This window comes from Marmota flaviventris, chromosome 8, assembly GCF_047511675.1.
Source record: "Marmota flaviventris isolate mMarFla1 chromosome 8, mMarFla1.hap1, whole genome shotgun sequence".
Lineage (NCBI taxonomy): Eukaryota > Metazoa > Chordata > Mammalia > Rodentia > Sciuridae > Marmota > Marmota flaviventris.
Window position 1 is genome coordinate 3,258,269 of NC_092505.1, and position 18,505 is coordinate 3,276,773.

General features: G+C 58.7%; 1 protein-coding gene across 2 annotated transcripts in view; it reads right to left on the minus strand.

Annotated features, from left to right (window-relative positions):
- Abcg1 (ATP binding cassette subfamily G member 1) overlaps positions 1–18,505 on the minus strand; it is a 60,310-nt gene that overhangs the window by 14,541 nt on the left and 27,264 nt on the right. For both annotated transcript variants that reach the window (XM_027929018.2, XM_027929019.2), the window contains exons 3-5: positions 9,006–9,123; positions 6,850–6,982; positions 4,031–4,081 (exon numbers count right to left, since the gene is read on the minus strand). In XM_027929018.2, coding sequence (XP_027784819.2) covers positions 4,031–4,081; positions 6,850–6,982; positions 9,006–9,123 — 302 coding nt within the window. The remainder of the gene's footprint in view (positions 1–4,030; positions 4,082–6,849; positions 6,983–9,005; positions 9,124–18,505) is intronic.

Here is an 18,505-nt window from a genome sequence, read left to right on the forward strand (position 1 = left end):
CGGTGTAGCACTTGGCACACGAGGCCTGCTGCCCACGGCCAGCCACCAAGTGGGTGCCCTGCTTATCGCTCACACAAAGCTTTCGAGCACAGCCCTGCAGTCACAAACTGCAGGGCCCCTCAGGAAACCTGTTCTGCGTGCGTCAGTGGAAAACAGCCTCTAATGGCACTGGATACGACCAGAGCTCCTGTCCACAGGTCCTGGCCCCAGGAACGTGGCTGGGCACTAAGACAGAAACTGTGCACAGAGCCCTTTGTCAGCCCAGGATGGGCCACCTCAAGGTGACTCAGGAGGTCAGCCAGTCTCCAGTGGGCATGGGCTGGTTCCTGCTGTCATGACCAGGTGTACCCTGGTGGCTGCTGAGGCCTAATGGGGGGGCTGCCTTAGAGCTCTCTCCAGAATTTGCCCATCCTTGTCCTCACCCTGGAAGGGCAGCCCTGTACTGGGCCCCTGCAGCCACAGGGAGGGGACCCCAGGCCAGCGGCTTCTTGGGGAGATGAGGTCACTTTCGAATTATTTATGCACAGTCAGTGCAAAGTGGAGCTTTGGTGACAAAGAACCAGGGCATTGCTACTGGGCAGGTTCCAATCCTGCTCTGCCTCTCCTGGTGGGGGCCTGTCCTTCTGCCACCCACCTCACCTCCACCCCGAGGCCCAGCCCTTGTCTGCAATGTGGGGCTACACGGGCTGGTGTCAAAGACGGGCCAGAGGAACGGTGGGCTCACTTGTTTATGCGCATTTGCCTAAACAAGCAAATAAAAATCCCTCAGTGCTTATAACTCAGCTCCCCTGGGGGCCTTGGTGACTGGAGGCTTGGCAGTTGCAGAACTGCCCTCGGAGACCTCTCTTGCAGAAGCAGCCTGGCCAGAGGGATGGCCAGGGCCGAGGCACCCTTGCTGGGAAAGGAAGGCTGTGAATAACACATTCCGCTACCTGCTAGAACATTCCATCCCATTGTGTTTTTACAAGACAAACACAACAGCCACCCAAGTACAGAGGGAGTTGGGGGGAAGTGAGTCAGGGTGTGGAGCCAGCTGTGGCTCTGCCCTTGAAGCAGAGCTGCCAGATGTTCTGGGGGCAGGAGGCTGCACCTGGCCAAGAGGACAGGGTCAGCACAAACTGGGCCTCAGGTGAGGAAGATCTGCAGGACACAGAACTGCCTGGGTCCTGCAGGGATGGCAGGTGGGCGCCCTCTCCACAGTCGCCCCGGCACACAAGGTGGAGGGGTGCCAGGGTCCTCAGGGACAGTCAGTCAGAGGGCTGGGGGCCTTCACTGAGTCACCTGTGCTCTAGAAGCCAGCTGAGACGCACAGGCATCCTTCCCGCCTGCGTCCTAGGCCCGGCCCACAGAGGACACGCATACGTGAGTCCCGTCTTCTGGAGGCCCCGACACGGCTCCTCCCGGGAGGTACCTCCATTCTCACCAAGGTGCCATCTGTCTCTGGTCCCTTCCACTCTGGCAGGCAGAGTGGGTTCCGTGGCCCTCCTGGAGACGCTGACCAGGCCGCCCAGGTGAGGGACAGGAACCTGGACTCATGGTGCAAAGTTTTGTGCCATCAAAGACAGAGCTGGTGCGGAAGGCAGAGGGGCCCAAGGGGCAGGGCTCGCCACGGACCCTCCTGTTGGCTGAGATGTGCACTGCCCACCAACTCCCTGGAGAAGGCCCGCAGAGCCACAACGGGGAAGGCTGCTGGCCTGGGGTCCCCTCAGGGAAGAGGCGAATTCAGCTGCCACCATGCCCATGGCAGTAGTTGGACCTTACATCCCAAGTCAAGGAGGGAAGCTCTGGGTGCTGGGGGAGCAGGCCAGGGTTATCCAGGGCCGAAGGAGCTCCCATGTGCTCAGCTCAGCATCACTACTTGGCCCTGTTGGCAGCCACCCCCAGGCCCTGGCTGCTCCCCCTCGCACCACGACCCTGCACCAGGCCTGTCCTGGGGAGCCCCTCTCCCAGAGGCTCACCCTCGCCTTGTGCCTCCCCCATGCCCAGGGTCAGTGGCCATTCCTGCAGCTTCTCTGTGTGGCCTCTGAAGCTTGTCACTGTGCTGGAGACAACTGTCCAAAGCGGCCCATGGGACCCCAGTGAGGCCACTGCGTCCAGCAGGTTGACTGCATTTCTGGCCTCTGTGGAAGTAGGGAGGCTGAAGGACGAGGGTGACCAGGTGTGAGAGGTGGTCCTTAGGCCAGTCCTCTGGCCGCTGGATGAGAGGCACTTCTTGACTCTGCAAAAGGAAAGGCCCTGCCTCATGGCGCCTCCGGCTCTTGCCAGTCCTACTCTGGGCCTGCAGCTGATGGCTTTCCTCCTAGAGAGTGGAGAGGGCCAGGAGGCTAGAGCTGGCCTTGGGACAGGCCGTCCTGACACCGGGTTCTCCTCTGTTCTCTCCCTGGAGCCAAGACTTTCCTTCTCCATCTCAGCAGTCACGCGAGTCAGTCCAGTCTGCGTAACAAAGAGCCCCAAACTGGGGCTTAAACAAGGGAAGGAAGGAATCCTCTCAGGTTCTGGAGGCTGGAAGTCCAAATCAAGGAGCTGGCCGGGCTGTCCCTCCTGGGGCCTCTCTCCATGGCTTGCAGATGGGGTCCCCTTGTCCTCCCAGGGTCAGCCTCGGCGTGCGTCTGTGTCCTGGTCTCTTCTGAGGACACCAGTCAGTTGGACCAGGGCCACGGATGACCTCACCTTAGTCACCTCTGTAAAGACCCTGTCTCCAAATACACTCAAATTCAGAGGGACAGGTGTCGGGGCTCCAGTGCCTCTGGGGGACTCAGCCCATAACCCTCCTCTTCACTCAGACACGTCTGCGGGGAGCATGAGGAGTCTGCTGCCTAAGTCACGCACTCAGAAAAGACGGGAGACCACAGAAGGCTGACCGCTCTCAACCTTCCTGATCAGGTCCCAGCCTGGGCCTCCTGCCTCTGTGGCCCCTCGCTCCCCACGTCTCTGTTCTGGGCTGGACTGGTCCACTTTCTTCCCTTCAGTCTCAGAACCGGGCTCCACATGGGACATTCTCCAGAGCAATGAGGCATTGGTTTACTTCTCAGAAGTGGGTTCTTGATCCTGTCCCCACTACCAGTGACTGGGCTGGCCCCAAGAGTCTGAAGGGCTCCGTGGGGAACAGGGAGGAAGAGCCCCAGGCGTGCCCAGTACATTCTTTCCACACCAAGGGGGCTTAACTTGGCTTAGCGTTAACTGTTCTGCCCGACACAAGTGGCAACGGCACTCGTGGAGTTGTGACCAACATGTCCTCAGCGTGTCTGACTGTCCCCATGACTGTCCCAGCTTACACCGAAACAGGAGCAGCCCCTCGTGCCCCTGGTGTGGACCCTGCCAATCTTGCTTTCTCGGCTGCTGCCCTGTGGCCCTGAAAGGTGGCAGAAGCCAGAGGCAGCTTATAAAAGTGGGATTTATCTTACACTGAAAATCCGGTGGTCCCAGTGCCAGAGAAGGAGGGGCTTCCCTGACCACGAGAACTGGCCGGTGCCTCCTGGGAGGCCTTCTGGGGCTGTGGCTGGCCCTGTGCACCTGCGTCCTCCCTTGTCCTCGGGGTGGAAGGAAGAAAAGCAAGTGACGGAAGGGAGAGAAAGTCTCGGGCAGGTGGGAACCTGGTTCTCCCTTCCTAAAGGCCGGCCAGCAACGCGCAGCACCAAGCTGCTTCTTGCAGTTGTATGGCGAGGGGGGGTGGGGGATGGTTATTTTTAAACCAGTGACTCACGTCTTCATTGTTAGTGTTTTATGAAAAACAGTTTCATGCAAAGTGTACTAAAGGGCACACTGCTGGGTCCAGCGTGAAGCTGGCTGCTTCGGGCCCTCAGTGCTGAGCCTGTCACTCCTGGCCGGAGTCCACGCTGCTGCGATGCCCCCCGCCGCCTGGCTTGGTCTCTGGCTGCTACAGCCCACGCCGCGCGCTGAGATACCCTCTCCCACACGGGAGCAGGAGCAGCAGGGCAAGTCCAAGGAGGGCCACACCCAAAGCCCCCCGCACGCTGCCAACCGGCCGCCCAGGCCTCCCGGCCACACACGGTCCCAAAGCCACACTCACCATCTCCCTCCTGCCTTCATCCTTCTCCTGTAGCTTCAGATGTGCTGACACCTGTGGGGACAAGGACCGTGCTGTGGGTGGCCAGCACCAGGGCGAGCCACACAGGGCCACGTCTCTGGGCCACCTGGTGGCCACAGGAGATCCCGGAGGCCCCGGCTTCCACGTCCCTTAGCTTTGGCAGGGGAGCAGAGGGAGTCTGGGGACTCTGGTGTCCCAGGTAGATTCCCTGCGGTACCCGTGAGAGAGCTGGGTGTGGGCGACAGAGAAGGGAACCCAGGCAGCAGGCCTGAAGACGGGCTGCTGCAGGGACCCGTGGTGGGTTTAGGAATTCCAAGGCACCTTTCATCAGCCAAGGCTTGGAATGATCCATGGGGGGAGTCACACCCCAGGAATTGGCACGAGCCACTCAACCGATGCCCCTCTGGCTGTTGTGCACTTAGATCCTGTTACCAGCCCAGCACAGGGCCCTCGGCCACCGGATGAAGTCCTGTGCGGGAACTGCCATGCCCAGCGTCAGCCACCCCCCGTCTGGGGCAAACTGGGGGCCTGGTCTCCTCCAGGGCACAATGGTGAGGGACAGCCCGCCCACCTCATTAGCTGGCAAAGTCCCTGAAGGGGCCAAACAAACGAGAGACTGAGAGACAGGAGAGGCCACAGCCCAGAGAGGGACAGGGCCAGGCCTATGTCACCTCACAGGGCCAGCTGCCTGCCTTGTGACACCAAGTGTCACTTCTGTCTGCTGGTGGCTGTGAGGGACAGAAACAGCAGGTTTCTGTCATGTCATCACAGCCATGTCTGAGAGGGGACCGGCAACAGTGGCCAACACGCTCTTGTCCGAGCTGGACCCTGAGTGGGGAGGGCCACAGCCCCGAGTTAGGAGCTCCTCAAAGGGGCACAACACTCCCCAAACAGAAGCTCGCGGAATTTAGCTCTGAAAATACATGTTCTTTCACGGCAGAGCCTGGGGACAAGACTGGGGGGAGACACAGAAGTCACCAGTCGCATCTGCAGAGGGAAGACCCCATCCTCCTGCCTGCCAGTCCCTCCGCAACACGCTGAGGGCTGGGGGCCCAGGGTCCAGGCAGGATGCAGGGAGGGCTGGGGTGGGTAGAGATGGTATCACCAAAGACTGAGCGAGCAGCAGCTAGGAGGCTCTTCACCCCAGGCTGCGTGTCCTGGTCCCTCTGCAAACTCCTAGGTCCTCTGTGCCCAGGAGCGAGCATGCTGGCCCAGCCGGACATGCAGGGCTCCCCAGCCCAGGCCACGCCCCTTGCCCACAGACACTCAGTGCCTGCAAGATGAATGACAACAGCCCTGCCGCGTCCCCCGCTTTCCTCCCAAAGCAGCCGGGGAGCAGGGGGGGAATCTGAAATCTTAGCCTGCCCCTCTCTGCTGAGTTAGGAACCCTTTGAAATCACAGGTGACACCGTGGGGCTGCCACTCACTGACGCCCCTGGAGGAGGCTCCGCCCAGGGCCCACCAGAAACCCCTCCAGTGGGGACACCAGAGCAAGCACTGCATCTGCTGGTCAAGAGCCAGGCAGACCCGGCTGAGAACGTCCACTGCGGTGCTTGGAGCGGCTCCACCCTGCTGGGGACCCTAGGCAGGGACAGGAGAAGGCGGGAAACAGCGAGCACAAAGTGAGCATGATGGGCAGCCACAGCTGTGGGCTGCTTTCCAACCTCCTTTCCGTGGGCGGTACTCAGGTGGCATCTGCTGCCCACAGACTAGTGTAGCCGCACTCACTGTGCCTGGGCCTTTGTAAAAAACGTGCTGAAGATGGGTGCGGTGGCCCATGTCTGTAACCCCAGAGGCTCGGGAGGCTGAGGCTGGAGGATCGTAAGTTCAAAGCCAGCCTCAGCAACTTAGGGAGGCCCTAAGCAACTCAGCGGGCCCTGTCTCAAAATGAAAAATAAAAAGGGCTGGGGATGTGGCTCCGTGGTTAAGCACCCCTGGGTTCAACTCCCAGTACCAATAAAAAGAAAAAAAAAAATCCAAAAAACAGAAACCAACGGCCCTGGGAGCCCAGAGTCCTGGCACGCGGTGAGGTCATGGATGTCCAGAGTACATCCAGGCTCTTGTGGAAACCCACTGCACAGGCACCACCTGCACGGCCCCCATACTGGGCTTGTGGGGGGACTAAGTGAGGACTTAGCAGGCGTGGGAAGAAACTGACTGGGTGCAAGGGCCACGAGCAGTGGGGGGGTCTGGGGCCACGCCTGCCTTCCCACACCCCCTCCCCATTCCAGCGCGCCCTGCTAGGTCTGCAGAAACCGCCGAGCCATGCACGGCGGGAGGTCGAGCCCAACCGTGAGAGGAGAGCTTCTGGGGTCAGGTTTGCCTGCAAGAGCCCTGTGCCTCCCCAGCTGGGTGGCCCTGGGCGGCCCTGCTCCACAGCTGGCTTCCTGCAGTCGCACATCTGTGACGGCTAGGGCCACATGCATGCTCAACAGGCAGGTGAGACGGAGGGGACCAGGTGAGCTGCAACTCGGGCCAAAGACACAGAGTGGCTGATGGCAGCCAACTCCTCAGCCCACGGGGAGGAGGACTTGTGGTTACCATGGAGACGATCACCCACAGCAGTGATCAATAATCTTAGCAACCTGACCGTGGATTTGCCGAATGTGGGCCATTAAGACTCATGGTGGTGGGGATTTGTTTTCCATCCAACTGTCCACACAGCCAGCCTGGGGCTGGACTCCACTAGAGAGAGGGTGTGACTGCAGGGGCCTGGAAGAGTGTCCACCCACGTGCAGCTGTGCTCCCAATGCAGAGGGGCGGGGGCGGGGGCCTGCAGCACTGGCAGGTGGGCAGCTCACCATCATGGCCTCCTGCACGGTGAGGTGTGGCAGCAGCATGTCATCCTGCATGATGTAACAGGACACCTTCCGGAAGCAGCGCAGGTCACGGGGCATGCCGTTGATGAGGACTGCCCCCTTCATGCCGGTCTCCCTGCAAAGCCAAGGAGAGGGGGCCTTCAGGCTGGAGAGGGGTGGACCAAAGGGGAGGGCCTCCCTCCCAGCCTCTTTCCAGCTGGACACAGAGGCATGGGGGGCAGAGAGGGCACCACGCTAACTGGGAGGGACAATACAGGGAGAAGGCGCCCTGGTGGGAAGAGCCACACGTGAGAGCTCCCTGGGACCCCGCTCTCTGGGACCCCGCATTGTGGCCAGCTTCCCCTGCTCCTGATGCAGAGGGGCGGGGGCGGGGACCCGCAGACTGAATGCAGCCACTAGATGGATGTACTCCTGGGCTTGCAGGGTTAGTGAGACTGGCTTCTGCCATCTGTGTGCAGCACAGGCCGCAGCAGCTGCCCTCAGCTAGAGACTGCCGTCAGGGTGGGAAAGACACCCAAGGCGCCTTGGGCTCAGAGGTTCAGCCAGGGGGACGGTCCTTCTGCAGGGGGAGCATTCTCTGCCCACAGGTGAGCTTCCAGAACCTCCCTGTGCTCATGTCAGGGGAGAGGGGCCTGGTCCGGGCAGCACCCCGTCGCTCATCACCAGCCTCCTCCTGAGGACGCGGCTGTGCAGCCCTGCCTCCCAGAGCCCCGAGAAGGGGACAGCACGGGGACTGGTGGCACCTCTGCAGTGGCCTGAGGGGGGCCTCCCTCCCTCCAGGCCTTCCCCGTAGCCCGGCCTGAAAGGACAACCTCCTCGATGCCCAAACCCCCTCGGGTCTTCCAGGAGCTGTGGGGCATGACCAGGCGGACAGCAGCCAGCCTCGGGACACACTCCACTCTCCACGCCCCTCTCAAGACTCGTGCGGAGGGTTTGGTTCCCGATTTCAGATGTGATTGTAACAGGCAGAGTTTGTCATAAGTTAGATTTTTTTAAGAATCCTAGTTTCTAGTACGAAGGAGTGATTCAGAAGCTCTAAGGAGGAGGTGACATTTGCCATTTGTTTCAGTAAATGAAATGATTATTTCAGGAGTCCCCTGGTCCACGGGTCTGCCTAACCCGCAGGTAGTCATGAACTCTGGATGTACCATGTTCACTCCTATACTAGACGTAGTGCTCATGACAGAGTTTAATTGATAAATTAATCAGGGAAAGAGATAAGCAATCGCTAATAAGAAAACAGAACAACTACAACAATATACTACAGTAAAATTGCCAGCGTGGCCACTCTTGTACTTGGGGGCCATGGTCAAGTGAGATAAGGGTCACTTGACTGCAGCTAATCTGTTAACACAGATGGCTACAAAGAGACTAATGTGTACTAATGTATACACTGGACCAAGGGATGAGTTTCATCCTGGGTGGGACACAGTGGGATGGCAGAGACTTCATCAGAAGGGTGTACAATTAAGTTTTTACGAATTGTTTCTTTCTGAAATTTCCCACTTAATATTTTTGGATCCTGGTTGTGTGTAAGGGAAGCTGCAGAATGCAACACCCTGGGAGGAGGATTCCCACTGCTACTACGCGCTGCAGTTACAAACGGAACCTGCAAGAATCAGGACCGGCTTAACAGAGCATTTTAACACTGTAAAGAAAGGTTCCGTTTCCTAGTCATTCACCAATGAATGACATGGGACACAGCACCAGGGACTCTGATCACCAAAGTTGCAAACAACCAACAGAATCACAGCCCAGCCCAACAGGGCCCCGTTCTCTGAAAACACTGTCTTCCCCCCAGCGTGCACCCCTGTGTGCTCTCTCGTCGTCTTCCTGCTTCCCCCTCCCCAACCTTACCCTTCTACTTCTTCCTGTCCCAGAAGGGCCGGCCAAGGGGGGCTCCCTGAAGAGCCACCTCATTCACCTGCCCAGCCTCCGGGTCCTCCACTCACCTGCGGCCGTCTGCAGCCCTCGGGGGCCACTGTCTCCCTGCACTGTCCCCTCACAGATCCTGAAGCACCCCAGGGCATGTGTGGCCAGAGCATCCAGGAGCCACCTCTGGACAACGGGACGCCCCAGTGATGGGATGCGGAGCAACAAGTATTGGGGACCTGGCTCTGCTGGTGGGGCTCGCTTACCTGTATCCGGCCAGAATGTTCATGAGCGTGGATTTCCCAGCCCCAGAGGGTCCCATGATGGCCACCAACTCTCCACTGTTGAAATTCCCAGAGATGCCTTTCAGAAGGGTCTTGTATCCTGCAAAAAGCAGACTGTGTTCCCTTCTGTCACAGGGCGCCTGGCACGGGTGCTCACAAAGGCTGGAGCAGCTAGCCTGACGGCTGAGGCTGGAGGTGAGTTTCTCACACAGGTGTGAAACGCTGTGCCCTGGGCTGCAAAACAGACCTCAGCCATCTCGAGGCCTGGCCTGCCTTCCTGACTGCGATCCACAGGTTATAATCGTGGTAACAGCCACCAGCACCGCAGAATGCTTCAGGGTTTACAGAGCACTTCCCCCTCCCTCGTCCAGCCGCTGAGGTCCACCACGCCCCCTCAGAGCCAGGAGTCCCAGGCCCCCCAGCGCGGCACCAAGCCCACTCGCTCCTGCCCCACAGAGGTCCCACATGCCGGTGTTCACTAAACAATCCGCTCAGCATTTCATTTACAAACCATTCATATTTTATAAAAGTATGAATGATTTAGATACAACTTACTTATAAATAGTTGCTTTATAACCAATCAATACATTATTAATCCCTGAATTCATAATTAAAAGAGCATCCCATTGTGCAACCACTCCCAGTGCTTTGGCATCTCTGCCAAATCTCCCACCCAGGAGCTTCCTAAGAGATAAACCTACGTGTCCCAAGAAAAGCCACACAAGCTATTCCTCAGGGGGGTGCTGAATGTGCTTCGGAGGGTCAAACAGAGCTGGGAATCACGGGTAGACGCCCCACCAGGACACATTCTCACTGCAGCACTGGATGGGATGCACCTTGCATGGCCAGGGCTCCTGGCCACGAGGTTCCAGCTCCCACAGGCACCGTGAAGGGGCTCGTGAGGCGGACGGGCTGGGGACTTGCTGTCCATCAGCAGACTCCCGATGCACTGCCAGAGCCCCACCAGCGTTGCTCCCTGCTGCCCTCCTGCCTTGCACAGCTGGACACTAACCATTCCAGCTGTCACCAGGTGCCACCTTAATTTGGACAGGGAGTCCCTGAGGCCTTGTTTAGTGAGGCACAGAGAAGCGGAAGTGAGAGTCGGTTGTGGCACTGCCACTCTGGCTCATTAAGGAGAGGAGGGCAGCCATGGCCCCAGGAGACCAGGGAGCCTCCCAGCATGAAGGGCCCAGGGGCAAAGGGAGGGGCAGAGGGGAGCTGGAGCTGCACAGGGACCACCCTCTACGAGGACAGGCCAGCTACACCAGCACTTGGGAGTGAGGGGGATGAATGGGGGGCAGCTCAGCTGCCCCTGCCCCCAGTGGAGGGCCACAGAGGCACTGGTGATGGCAGAGACCCTCCCTGCACAAGGCCATGCTCTTAGCACAGCAGCTCGGCAGACGGAGCGCTGAGAGAGTTGTGCTCCCAGGGGACCCGCGTGACATCATCAAGGGAGCACTAAATACCACGCAATGCCATCTCCTGCCTCTCAGTCTGGGGTTGAGGTTACTCCCGGGCAAACCTTTCTGAGGCTCTCTCCTCTTGAAGCTGGGCACTCCCCAGCTGGGCCCTGCAGGCCAGCAGCAGCCTGAGCATGGAGAAGGTCACTGAGACAACTTCCGCTACTCGGAGCCTCGAGCATGTAGCAGGGTCACTGAGAAGACCTCCAGCCACACAGAGCCCAAGGGCAATCTGCACGTGGCCATGCACCCATGTGGGCAGCCTTGTGCCTCAGGGCTCTGAGAAGGCCTGTCCCCCAGCCAGCAGGCAGGGTCCATCTGTCCACTTGGGCACAGCCTCAGGGCCCTCTGCTTTAGCAGTGCCCAGGGCTGGCCTTCAGCCTGGGCTCCATGCTGGGGCACCAGATGACATTACTGGTTGGAGGAAGCTCTCACAGGCTGTGATGTCCACAGCCAGAGCCCAGGGGCAGGATGGGGCAGGGAGATGGGGAGCACGCAGCCTGATCACGGGAAAGGCAGCCAGGGGCACAGACAGGGGCCTCGCCATTGAGAGCCACCCAACTGGAGTTCCAGGCCTGAACGCAGTGAACCGAGGACCTCAACACAATCTGCTGGCACCTCTCCCTCGGGGCCGGGGTGGGGGGGGGTTGTGGTTCCAGGGTAAAGGGCTGCCGGTCACTGCGGGGCACAGGTGCTCTCTATGGAACTGCATGGGGTCCAACCTGGGAGAGGAGCCCCTGGGGCCTGCAGGCATCTGAAGGTAGAACTCCGCTCTCTTTCTCTCTATCCCTCTCCTCTCCCTTTTCTTTCTCTTTCCCTCCCTCCCTTTGTTCCTCTCTCTCCATTTCTTCTTTCTCTCCCTCCCTCCCTCTCTCTCGTCCTCTTCCCAATCTCTTCTCTCTTCCTCTGTTCTCTGAGAAGCATCTTTGGGGACACACACATTGCTAAGCCGTGGCAGCGGGCTGCACATGTGCCCCATGCTGTAACACTGGGCACTGAGACAGGGTTTCCTTAGTTGCGCCTTGGGTATGAGCTACGTTTATGTCATCAGCAATCGGGAGAGCTGTCCAGACCCGGGTCTCAATGACCCTGAGAAACAGAAGAGCACGATGCGGAAGGTGGAGGGGGCTGCTTCTCCTAGAGCCTGGCCGGCCTCAGGGAGGCCCGGTCGGAGCCCAGGCACCCGACCACGGCTCCAACACACTGGATCTGCCTCCCAGCTCTGTCACTGTCCCTCGGGTGCTGAGAATGCCAGACCCGTGCGGATGTGACCAGACTGATTCTTCATCACAGGTCCTGAGCTGGAGTCCTGCCCGGCACATATGGCTGTTAAATAGGTGTCTGTGGAGCTCCCAAGCAGAAGGTGGGCCCTTGGCACAGTGAGCCCAGAGTGACAGCCACCGATGGAAGCCTCGCCCCTTTCCTCCTAGCCAGACAGTCCCTTCAGGAGGTGAGGCGGCAAGACAGGCCTGGGGCTCTGCAGGTCCAGCTGCCTGCCCAGGACAGTCATGAAGGAGGGGCCTCCTAGAAGCCCTGCAGCCTTCGCTCCAGGGTGGAGCAGATGCCCGGAGCCTCAGGCAGAGCCCAGGGTTGTGGGTTTCCATGCAGAGGAAGGCACTTATTTTCCCCCAAAGAGAACTGTTTCCTCCCTTGGAAATGGAGCCCACACTCCTTGGCCCACACAACAAACAAACAAGGATCACAGAGCGCTTCCTTTCAGATGGACAACTGCCCCCTGCCCCACCCCCAGCCTTGAGCCTCAGCAACAGGATGAGTTGGTTCCAGGCCGGGGGGATTTCAGGAAGCCTGGGGAAGCGGAAGGCACCCCTGCTTCCATTTCCTACGTTAGCTACAGCTCTTTACAGGGACAAAGGAAACCTGTCGACACCTACAAAGATTCGGGGCACACAGCCTTATAACTCAGGGTGGGGTCCCCCGTTTTGTAGAAATGTGGCCTGCAAGGTGTTACTGAGCTCCCTCACTCAGGGCTGGGTGGTAGCAGCTCATCATTCTGTAGATGCCTCACAGAAAGCAGAGAACTATGCTGTCCATATACTGCAAACACGATTCAAGGGCTCAGAGAGGGTTAATGAATGTCCTGGGCCACACGGCAGGTCAGCAGAGCAGCCAAGATTCCAGCCACTTCAGCCAACCCCTGGGGGTCTTCACATCAGGGCCATGAGGGCTTTGGCCAGCCTCTGCAGGGCAGTTTCGGTCCCAGCAGCCACCTCCCCGCTCCTGGGAGCAGGCTTGTTTCCACTGGGTAACCACGCAGGACTGTGCGCCTAGCCTGCCCTTGCCACATGATTAACAGAGGACAGGAAGAAGTGCCTTTCTGCAGAAGGAAGAACCACTGGGTGTGGGCAGGGCGCTTGCAGAGCTGAGGAGGGCACATTGTGAAATTCAGAGGCCAGAACCCCCAGGGCCCGGGGCTCTCTGCTTGCACCAGGGACCTCATGCTCCGACCTTTCTCCATCCACAACACCCTTGGGTAAAACCAGAACTCCTGCCAGGGTGTGGGCTCATGTCTGACCTTTCTCCATCCACAACACCCTTGGGTAAAACCAGAACTCCTGACAGGGTGTGGGTGGGTCTCGCACCCCTTGGGGGACTGGGCCCTGTTGATGTGAAGGGCCAACGCTTGCAGGAGCAACTCATGATAAAACTGATCCTGGGCCACAGGCCACCGGCAACAAGGGCAGCAAGCGGATACGCTGCGACAGCTCACCGGCAGCCTGGGTGGAAAACTGGGGCGCTGTCGAGCCCCCTGGGAGCCATTAGGCCCCGATCCTGACTACCTGCAGAAATAATAAGCAAGTGACTCCCCCACTTAGATTGACTCTAACAAGCTGCAGCCGGGGACAGCTGCGGTTTCTAGAGCACCCCGGGTGATCAGCTTGGACTCTTTTTCCCAGTCACCAACAGAAGTGGCGTCTCCCGTGCCTGGGGCTAGGTGAAGTGGGTGCCCTCAGAGAAGCAGGCCATTGTTCTGTGATTGTGCAAACGTCAAATGCCACACTGACCTCTCCAGTAATTAAGTGTGCCATAAACAAACCAGATAAACAACGGACAGTCACCCCTGTTCAGAGCTCTGCTGGCCCAGGGGCTTCACCAACACGTCTCCACATGCACCAGCAGCCAGCAGAGGTGGCCAGGACACGTGGCCGGGACAGGTGGAATTCCTCCTCCAGCCTCATGGCAAGGGGTACATCCCTGCACAAATAAGGGACCCTGCACATGCAGAGAAGCTCAGGCTTTTGGTAGAGGGAGAGGGAGGGGGAGGGGGAGGGAGAGGAGGAGGGGGAGAGGGAGAGAGAAAGAGCGAGTGTGTGTGCGTGAAAAGAGCGAGAGCACTGCAGAGCTGCCCTCGTGGTCTAATGCACCTGCCGCCCCGTGCACCCGTTGGCCAGTGCATCTGAGATGGACTCTTAAGTCCTGGCCTGTCGTTTCTCAACAAGGGACATTCTCTCCCATGGGTGATGATCAGGCAGACTGTCCTGGCCCTGCTCCCATCACTCCACATCCCTGAAGTCATTTTCCAACTTCAAAATCAAACCCCGCCAGCCCACCTCAGCACACAGGTGTATCTGGAATCCCCTCACAGATGTCCTCCTGACAGGAAACACACGGCCGCTGGGACCCCACCACGCACCCCAGGTGGGTCGTCAAGATTCAGAGGGGAAGAGAGTGGCCGCCCCTGAGCGGGTGAGGGCTGACCCTCCAGCGCTCTGTGTGTTGCTGGTCTACTTTTTCCTTCCTGCTCCTTGGCTCCTTGCAGAAGCCGGGGCTGGGCTGTGTGCTTCCCCGTGTCACCCAGCACCACAGGCTGGCGAGCAGAGAGGCCGGAGGAGGGGTTGCAGGTTTAGAGTGTCCAGGCCACCTGGCTCCTTGGCTGCCTAAGGACACTGCCACACAGAGACCTGCTCTGCTCCTGCAAAAGCACAGTTCAGATGTTCTGGTGAGCTCTGGAACCCTTTAGAGCCATGACCACAACCAGCAGGGGGGCTCAAATATACCCTCTCCTCCTCCTCAGGGCCCCCATCCCTCCCCAGAGCCACTCCAGCTAGGATTCACCAGGCATGAGTCAGATATGGCTGGAATTTCTTTGGAAGCTGAGGGTAATTCCAGGTTTCCTATGCAGACCTCCCAAGGGTCCCGACGGATGGCTAGGGATGAGTAATCCCGTGCGTATATCCGACGCTTGTACAAACTGTGATTTTTTTTGAGGCTAGGCCCAGCTTCACCACCACACAGAGCATGGACCAGATTTCCCCAACTGGAAGCAGGTCTTCGTTTCACACAGATGTTTTTCAGTTATAAAGAGGTGATAAACACAGATCACTATTTTTAAATGAATGTGCGTCTGTAAATTTTTTAAAATGGCAAATCTTGCACTGCATGTTCACAGAATTCTGGGACCAGGCATTTCCCAGTTCTGCCAGGCAGGGCCTACCACACCCCACCACACACCAAGGACCCTGGCTGAGGCACAAGGAACTGTTTTCTACTGACACTTCATTTCTTTGCAGCGAGGTAGAAATCATAGCCAGAGAGTCCCATGCTCCAGATGAAAATCAAGGCTGACGTTATGTGATGTGGGAATCACAGCCATCAGGGACTGCTGGTCTGGTTAGCACCAAGATACTTCCAGCCACTTCCAAGGTTTTCATGCTGGCAGCGGCCAGTCAGTTGCACCCTGAGAAAAAGAGGGCAGGTGGGGCTGGGGAGAGGCCATCTGCACTGTGCAGGGGCTGTTGGTGGCTCAGGAGAGGGTTATCACCACCATGTGCACTGTCTCCCGTGCACGCCAGTGGTGCCCCTTTAGAGTCACAGTGAAGAGCCCAGGTTGGCCCGCAGGCATGTGCTTCGTCCGTCTTGGTAACCTTTTCCTCACTTGCTTTGAGGGACCTGGTCTGAACTTGGGGCTGGTGCTTGGCTGTCACCATGGAGGGGGTCTCTGGATTGCATTTCAGTGGCCAGTCTAATCAGGTCCTGTGTGGGCGACATTCCTCGGCCTCTAATTAAACATGTCTTGACCTCTGCAATCCTCCCGCTGAGGGAGGCAGTGAGCACAACAGGGATGTGGCCAGGCCTGACCCTCCCTGCGCTGTCTTTTCCCAGGGTGGCTCTGGGCCTGTCACAGCAGCCTTGGCAGCAAGCTCCAGGAGAGGGTGCAGGGCACCCAGCACACCGGTCCCACCCGGCATCAGCTGCAGGCACAGGTCTACTGATGCTGTGTTTGTGGTCACCGGTCCCGTGTCTCTTTAGTAAGAGTCAGTTGGCAAGGAGGAGGCCTCAGACAAGAGGCGGAGTAAGAAACCCCCAAGACCACCTGGAGTCTCCCTGGAATTGGGAAACGGCTCAGCCATGGCCTGGGCCCAGCTGATTCTGTGGCTCCCAAAGTCTCCAGTGTCCTGTCTCTGAAGTTCTGCCTCTAATTAGCTGTGTGACCTTGAGCACTTTGGTTTTCAGAACTGTTTCCTCATCTGCTAATGAGTGTGGAGCCCGCACTAACCTGAGGCATCTGTCAAACAGGCCTGAAGGGCTTCACGGAGCCTGGCCACACGGGTGCTCAGTAAGTGGTGGTAGCACGACAGCTACCAAGCGTGACACCAGAGGCACACTGGAAAATGCAAATGACAGATAATGAGGGCAAAAGGTCCCTCCTTATCCAGGGGGCAACAGCTGATGGGCATGCCCCCAGGAACAGAGGATCTGGCTGTGCCCTTCAGATGGCGTTGCTTCCCCACGAAGCCATTCCTGGGACATATGCCTTCCCAGGTGCTGCTCTGCCCACAGGGCTGTCGATCTCTGGGGAGAATCCTGACCCCACGCCCAGAGCTGACCTGCACCTGCTGTATCCAAGAGAACCAATCTCTCTGAGGGCCAGTGTCCTGCAGGAACGCCGACTGTGAGGCTTCCCAGCTCAAGGCCACCTGAACTGGCACTCCCTGGCCAGTGTGCTCACCACTGCCCTGACGCTGATGTGAGACCTGGGTCCCGCTCAGCACGGGAACTGCAGCACAGCTGGAAGCCATCTGCACCTGTCTGCCGGGTTGCGTGGCTCCCATCACTGTCACATTTTCATCCTTCCAAAATCAGAACTGGTCTTCTTCCAGGCTTCTGAACCTGGCTACAACAACTGAGAAAAGATCCTTCCGATTGTCCAAATATACCAACGGCACCGATACGGTTGCCAAATGATCTCCCGTACCATAGGCACCTTACTCTGAGACTCTCCCGGCAGTGCCGGGTTCCCCACCCGAGGCAGGATGGGATGCCCGTGTCGGCAGAGTGAGCGAGCTGCAGCTCCCTCCGCTCCTTGGGGACAGCGCAGACTGTGGTTCTCCAGACCTTTTTCCTCCCTCCCCAAAGGGACCTCAGGGCCCACAGGTCAAAGTCCACTTTCCTGGACACCCAGTGGCATTTCCTTCTTACCACCCCAGCTTCTCCCCAGGGCCCCGGAGCTTTGCCTCATTTTGTCTCATTATGGGGCCGAGCTCCACCCGATGATCAAAACACGCCTTGTTCTGCACTCTCCGAGTCCACAGGGGCTTTGGAGCTGACGACAACAGCAGAAACAAGGCTTGGGACATTGGGTTTAATGACATCAAAATGGACCTAGGGTACCAGAAAGGCTTCTCGGTCAGAGGGAGCAAGAACTGAATGAAGACACTGGCACTTGTGACCAAATGTGCAAATGACACATGGCCCATCTCCCACCCTCAGCGAGTCTTGGGGCGGGAGGTCCACTGTGACACAGGAGAAGGGCTGACTTGGTGTATCAGCCTGACAGTCCACTGGGCGCAGCCGCTGCCCGCTCGGGAGGCCGCTGGATGACAGCGCAGCAGGCTGCTCTGCGCCTCGGGCACCACTTCAGTGCACTAGGGTGACCAGCTGGCCACGGCTCCGGGCTGCTTCTTCATCTTCCTCCTTAGAGCCTGCTGGGATTCAGCCTCCTGGCTCTGTGGTCTCCCCATGATCAGCATCCCCTGCACCCCACTCGTCTGTCCATCCTTCCATCTGTCCATCTCCTGTCGTCTCCCTGCCCCTGTTCCTCTCCCTCCTTGGCTTCTGGTCTCCTCGGTTCACTTCTGAGCAGAAGCCCCTTCCCGCCTGCCTGGATCCAGGTATTTTGAATGGTGCTGGGCACAGACCGGCATCCAGACACAGGCAGGGAATGGCCGCATCAGTGAGCACCTGGGAATGGCGTCCAGTCCCGTAGGTCCCCATGCCCTGGGTCGTGTGGCCTCCTCACCTCTGTTCCTGACAGCAGCAGCTGGCCTGTCCACTTCACACCCCTCACTGCCCTGCTGACCAGGGGCACAGTGATGTCACCAGTGAGAAACTTTCCTCTGTGCCCCCAGGAACCAGGAAGTCCATGTGCTACTCCAGCTTCTAAGCTCCTGTGTCCCCGTGAGGAGTCCTCACCTGGGGCTTGTGGGCATCTTGACATCTGTGCCTTCCACAGTGGCCTGGGCCTCTGGTTGTTCTCCTTCCCACCCTTTGGCCCAGTGCTCGGCAGCCCCTGGAGTCTCCTGGATTCAGGCAGGCCGTGGACCTGCTGGGGAACTGACTTAGTCTCACCAGACGCTACAAGGCTGGTGTCTGGACTCTAGATGCTTCTCCTGCTGCACCTCTGGTTACCTCCATCTCCCTGGGCTGACGTGGCCCAGGTCTGCTGGCACTTGGACAGCGTGCTGGGACTTGAGGTGCTCTGCTGAATGTCTTTCCGTGGCCCCTCCCCAGTGGTTCCTGGACCTTACTCACCCCAGCCCCACTTGGCTTGGATGAGACTGGGGAGAAGAGCTTCCCTCTGAGGACTCCTTAAACCTGTCACCAAAGCAGGGTTAAAACTCAAGTGGCAAACCTTAAAACCTAGAAGGGCCCATGAGGAGGAGGTAGGTGCCAGGAAAGTGGGGAGGGTGACCCCAGCCTGCAGCTGCCAGGCCAGGAGGGTGTCCTGGTCCTTCCAAGCACCCGGTCTATCAACAGGGGCTTGCCCTGGGACACATTACCAAG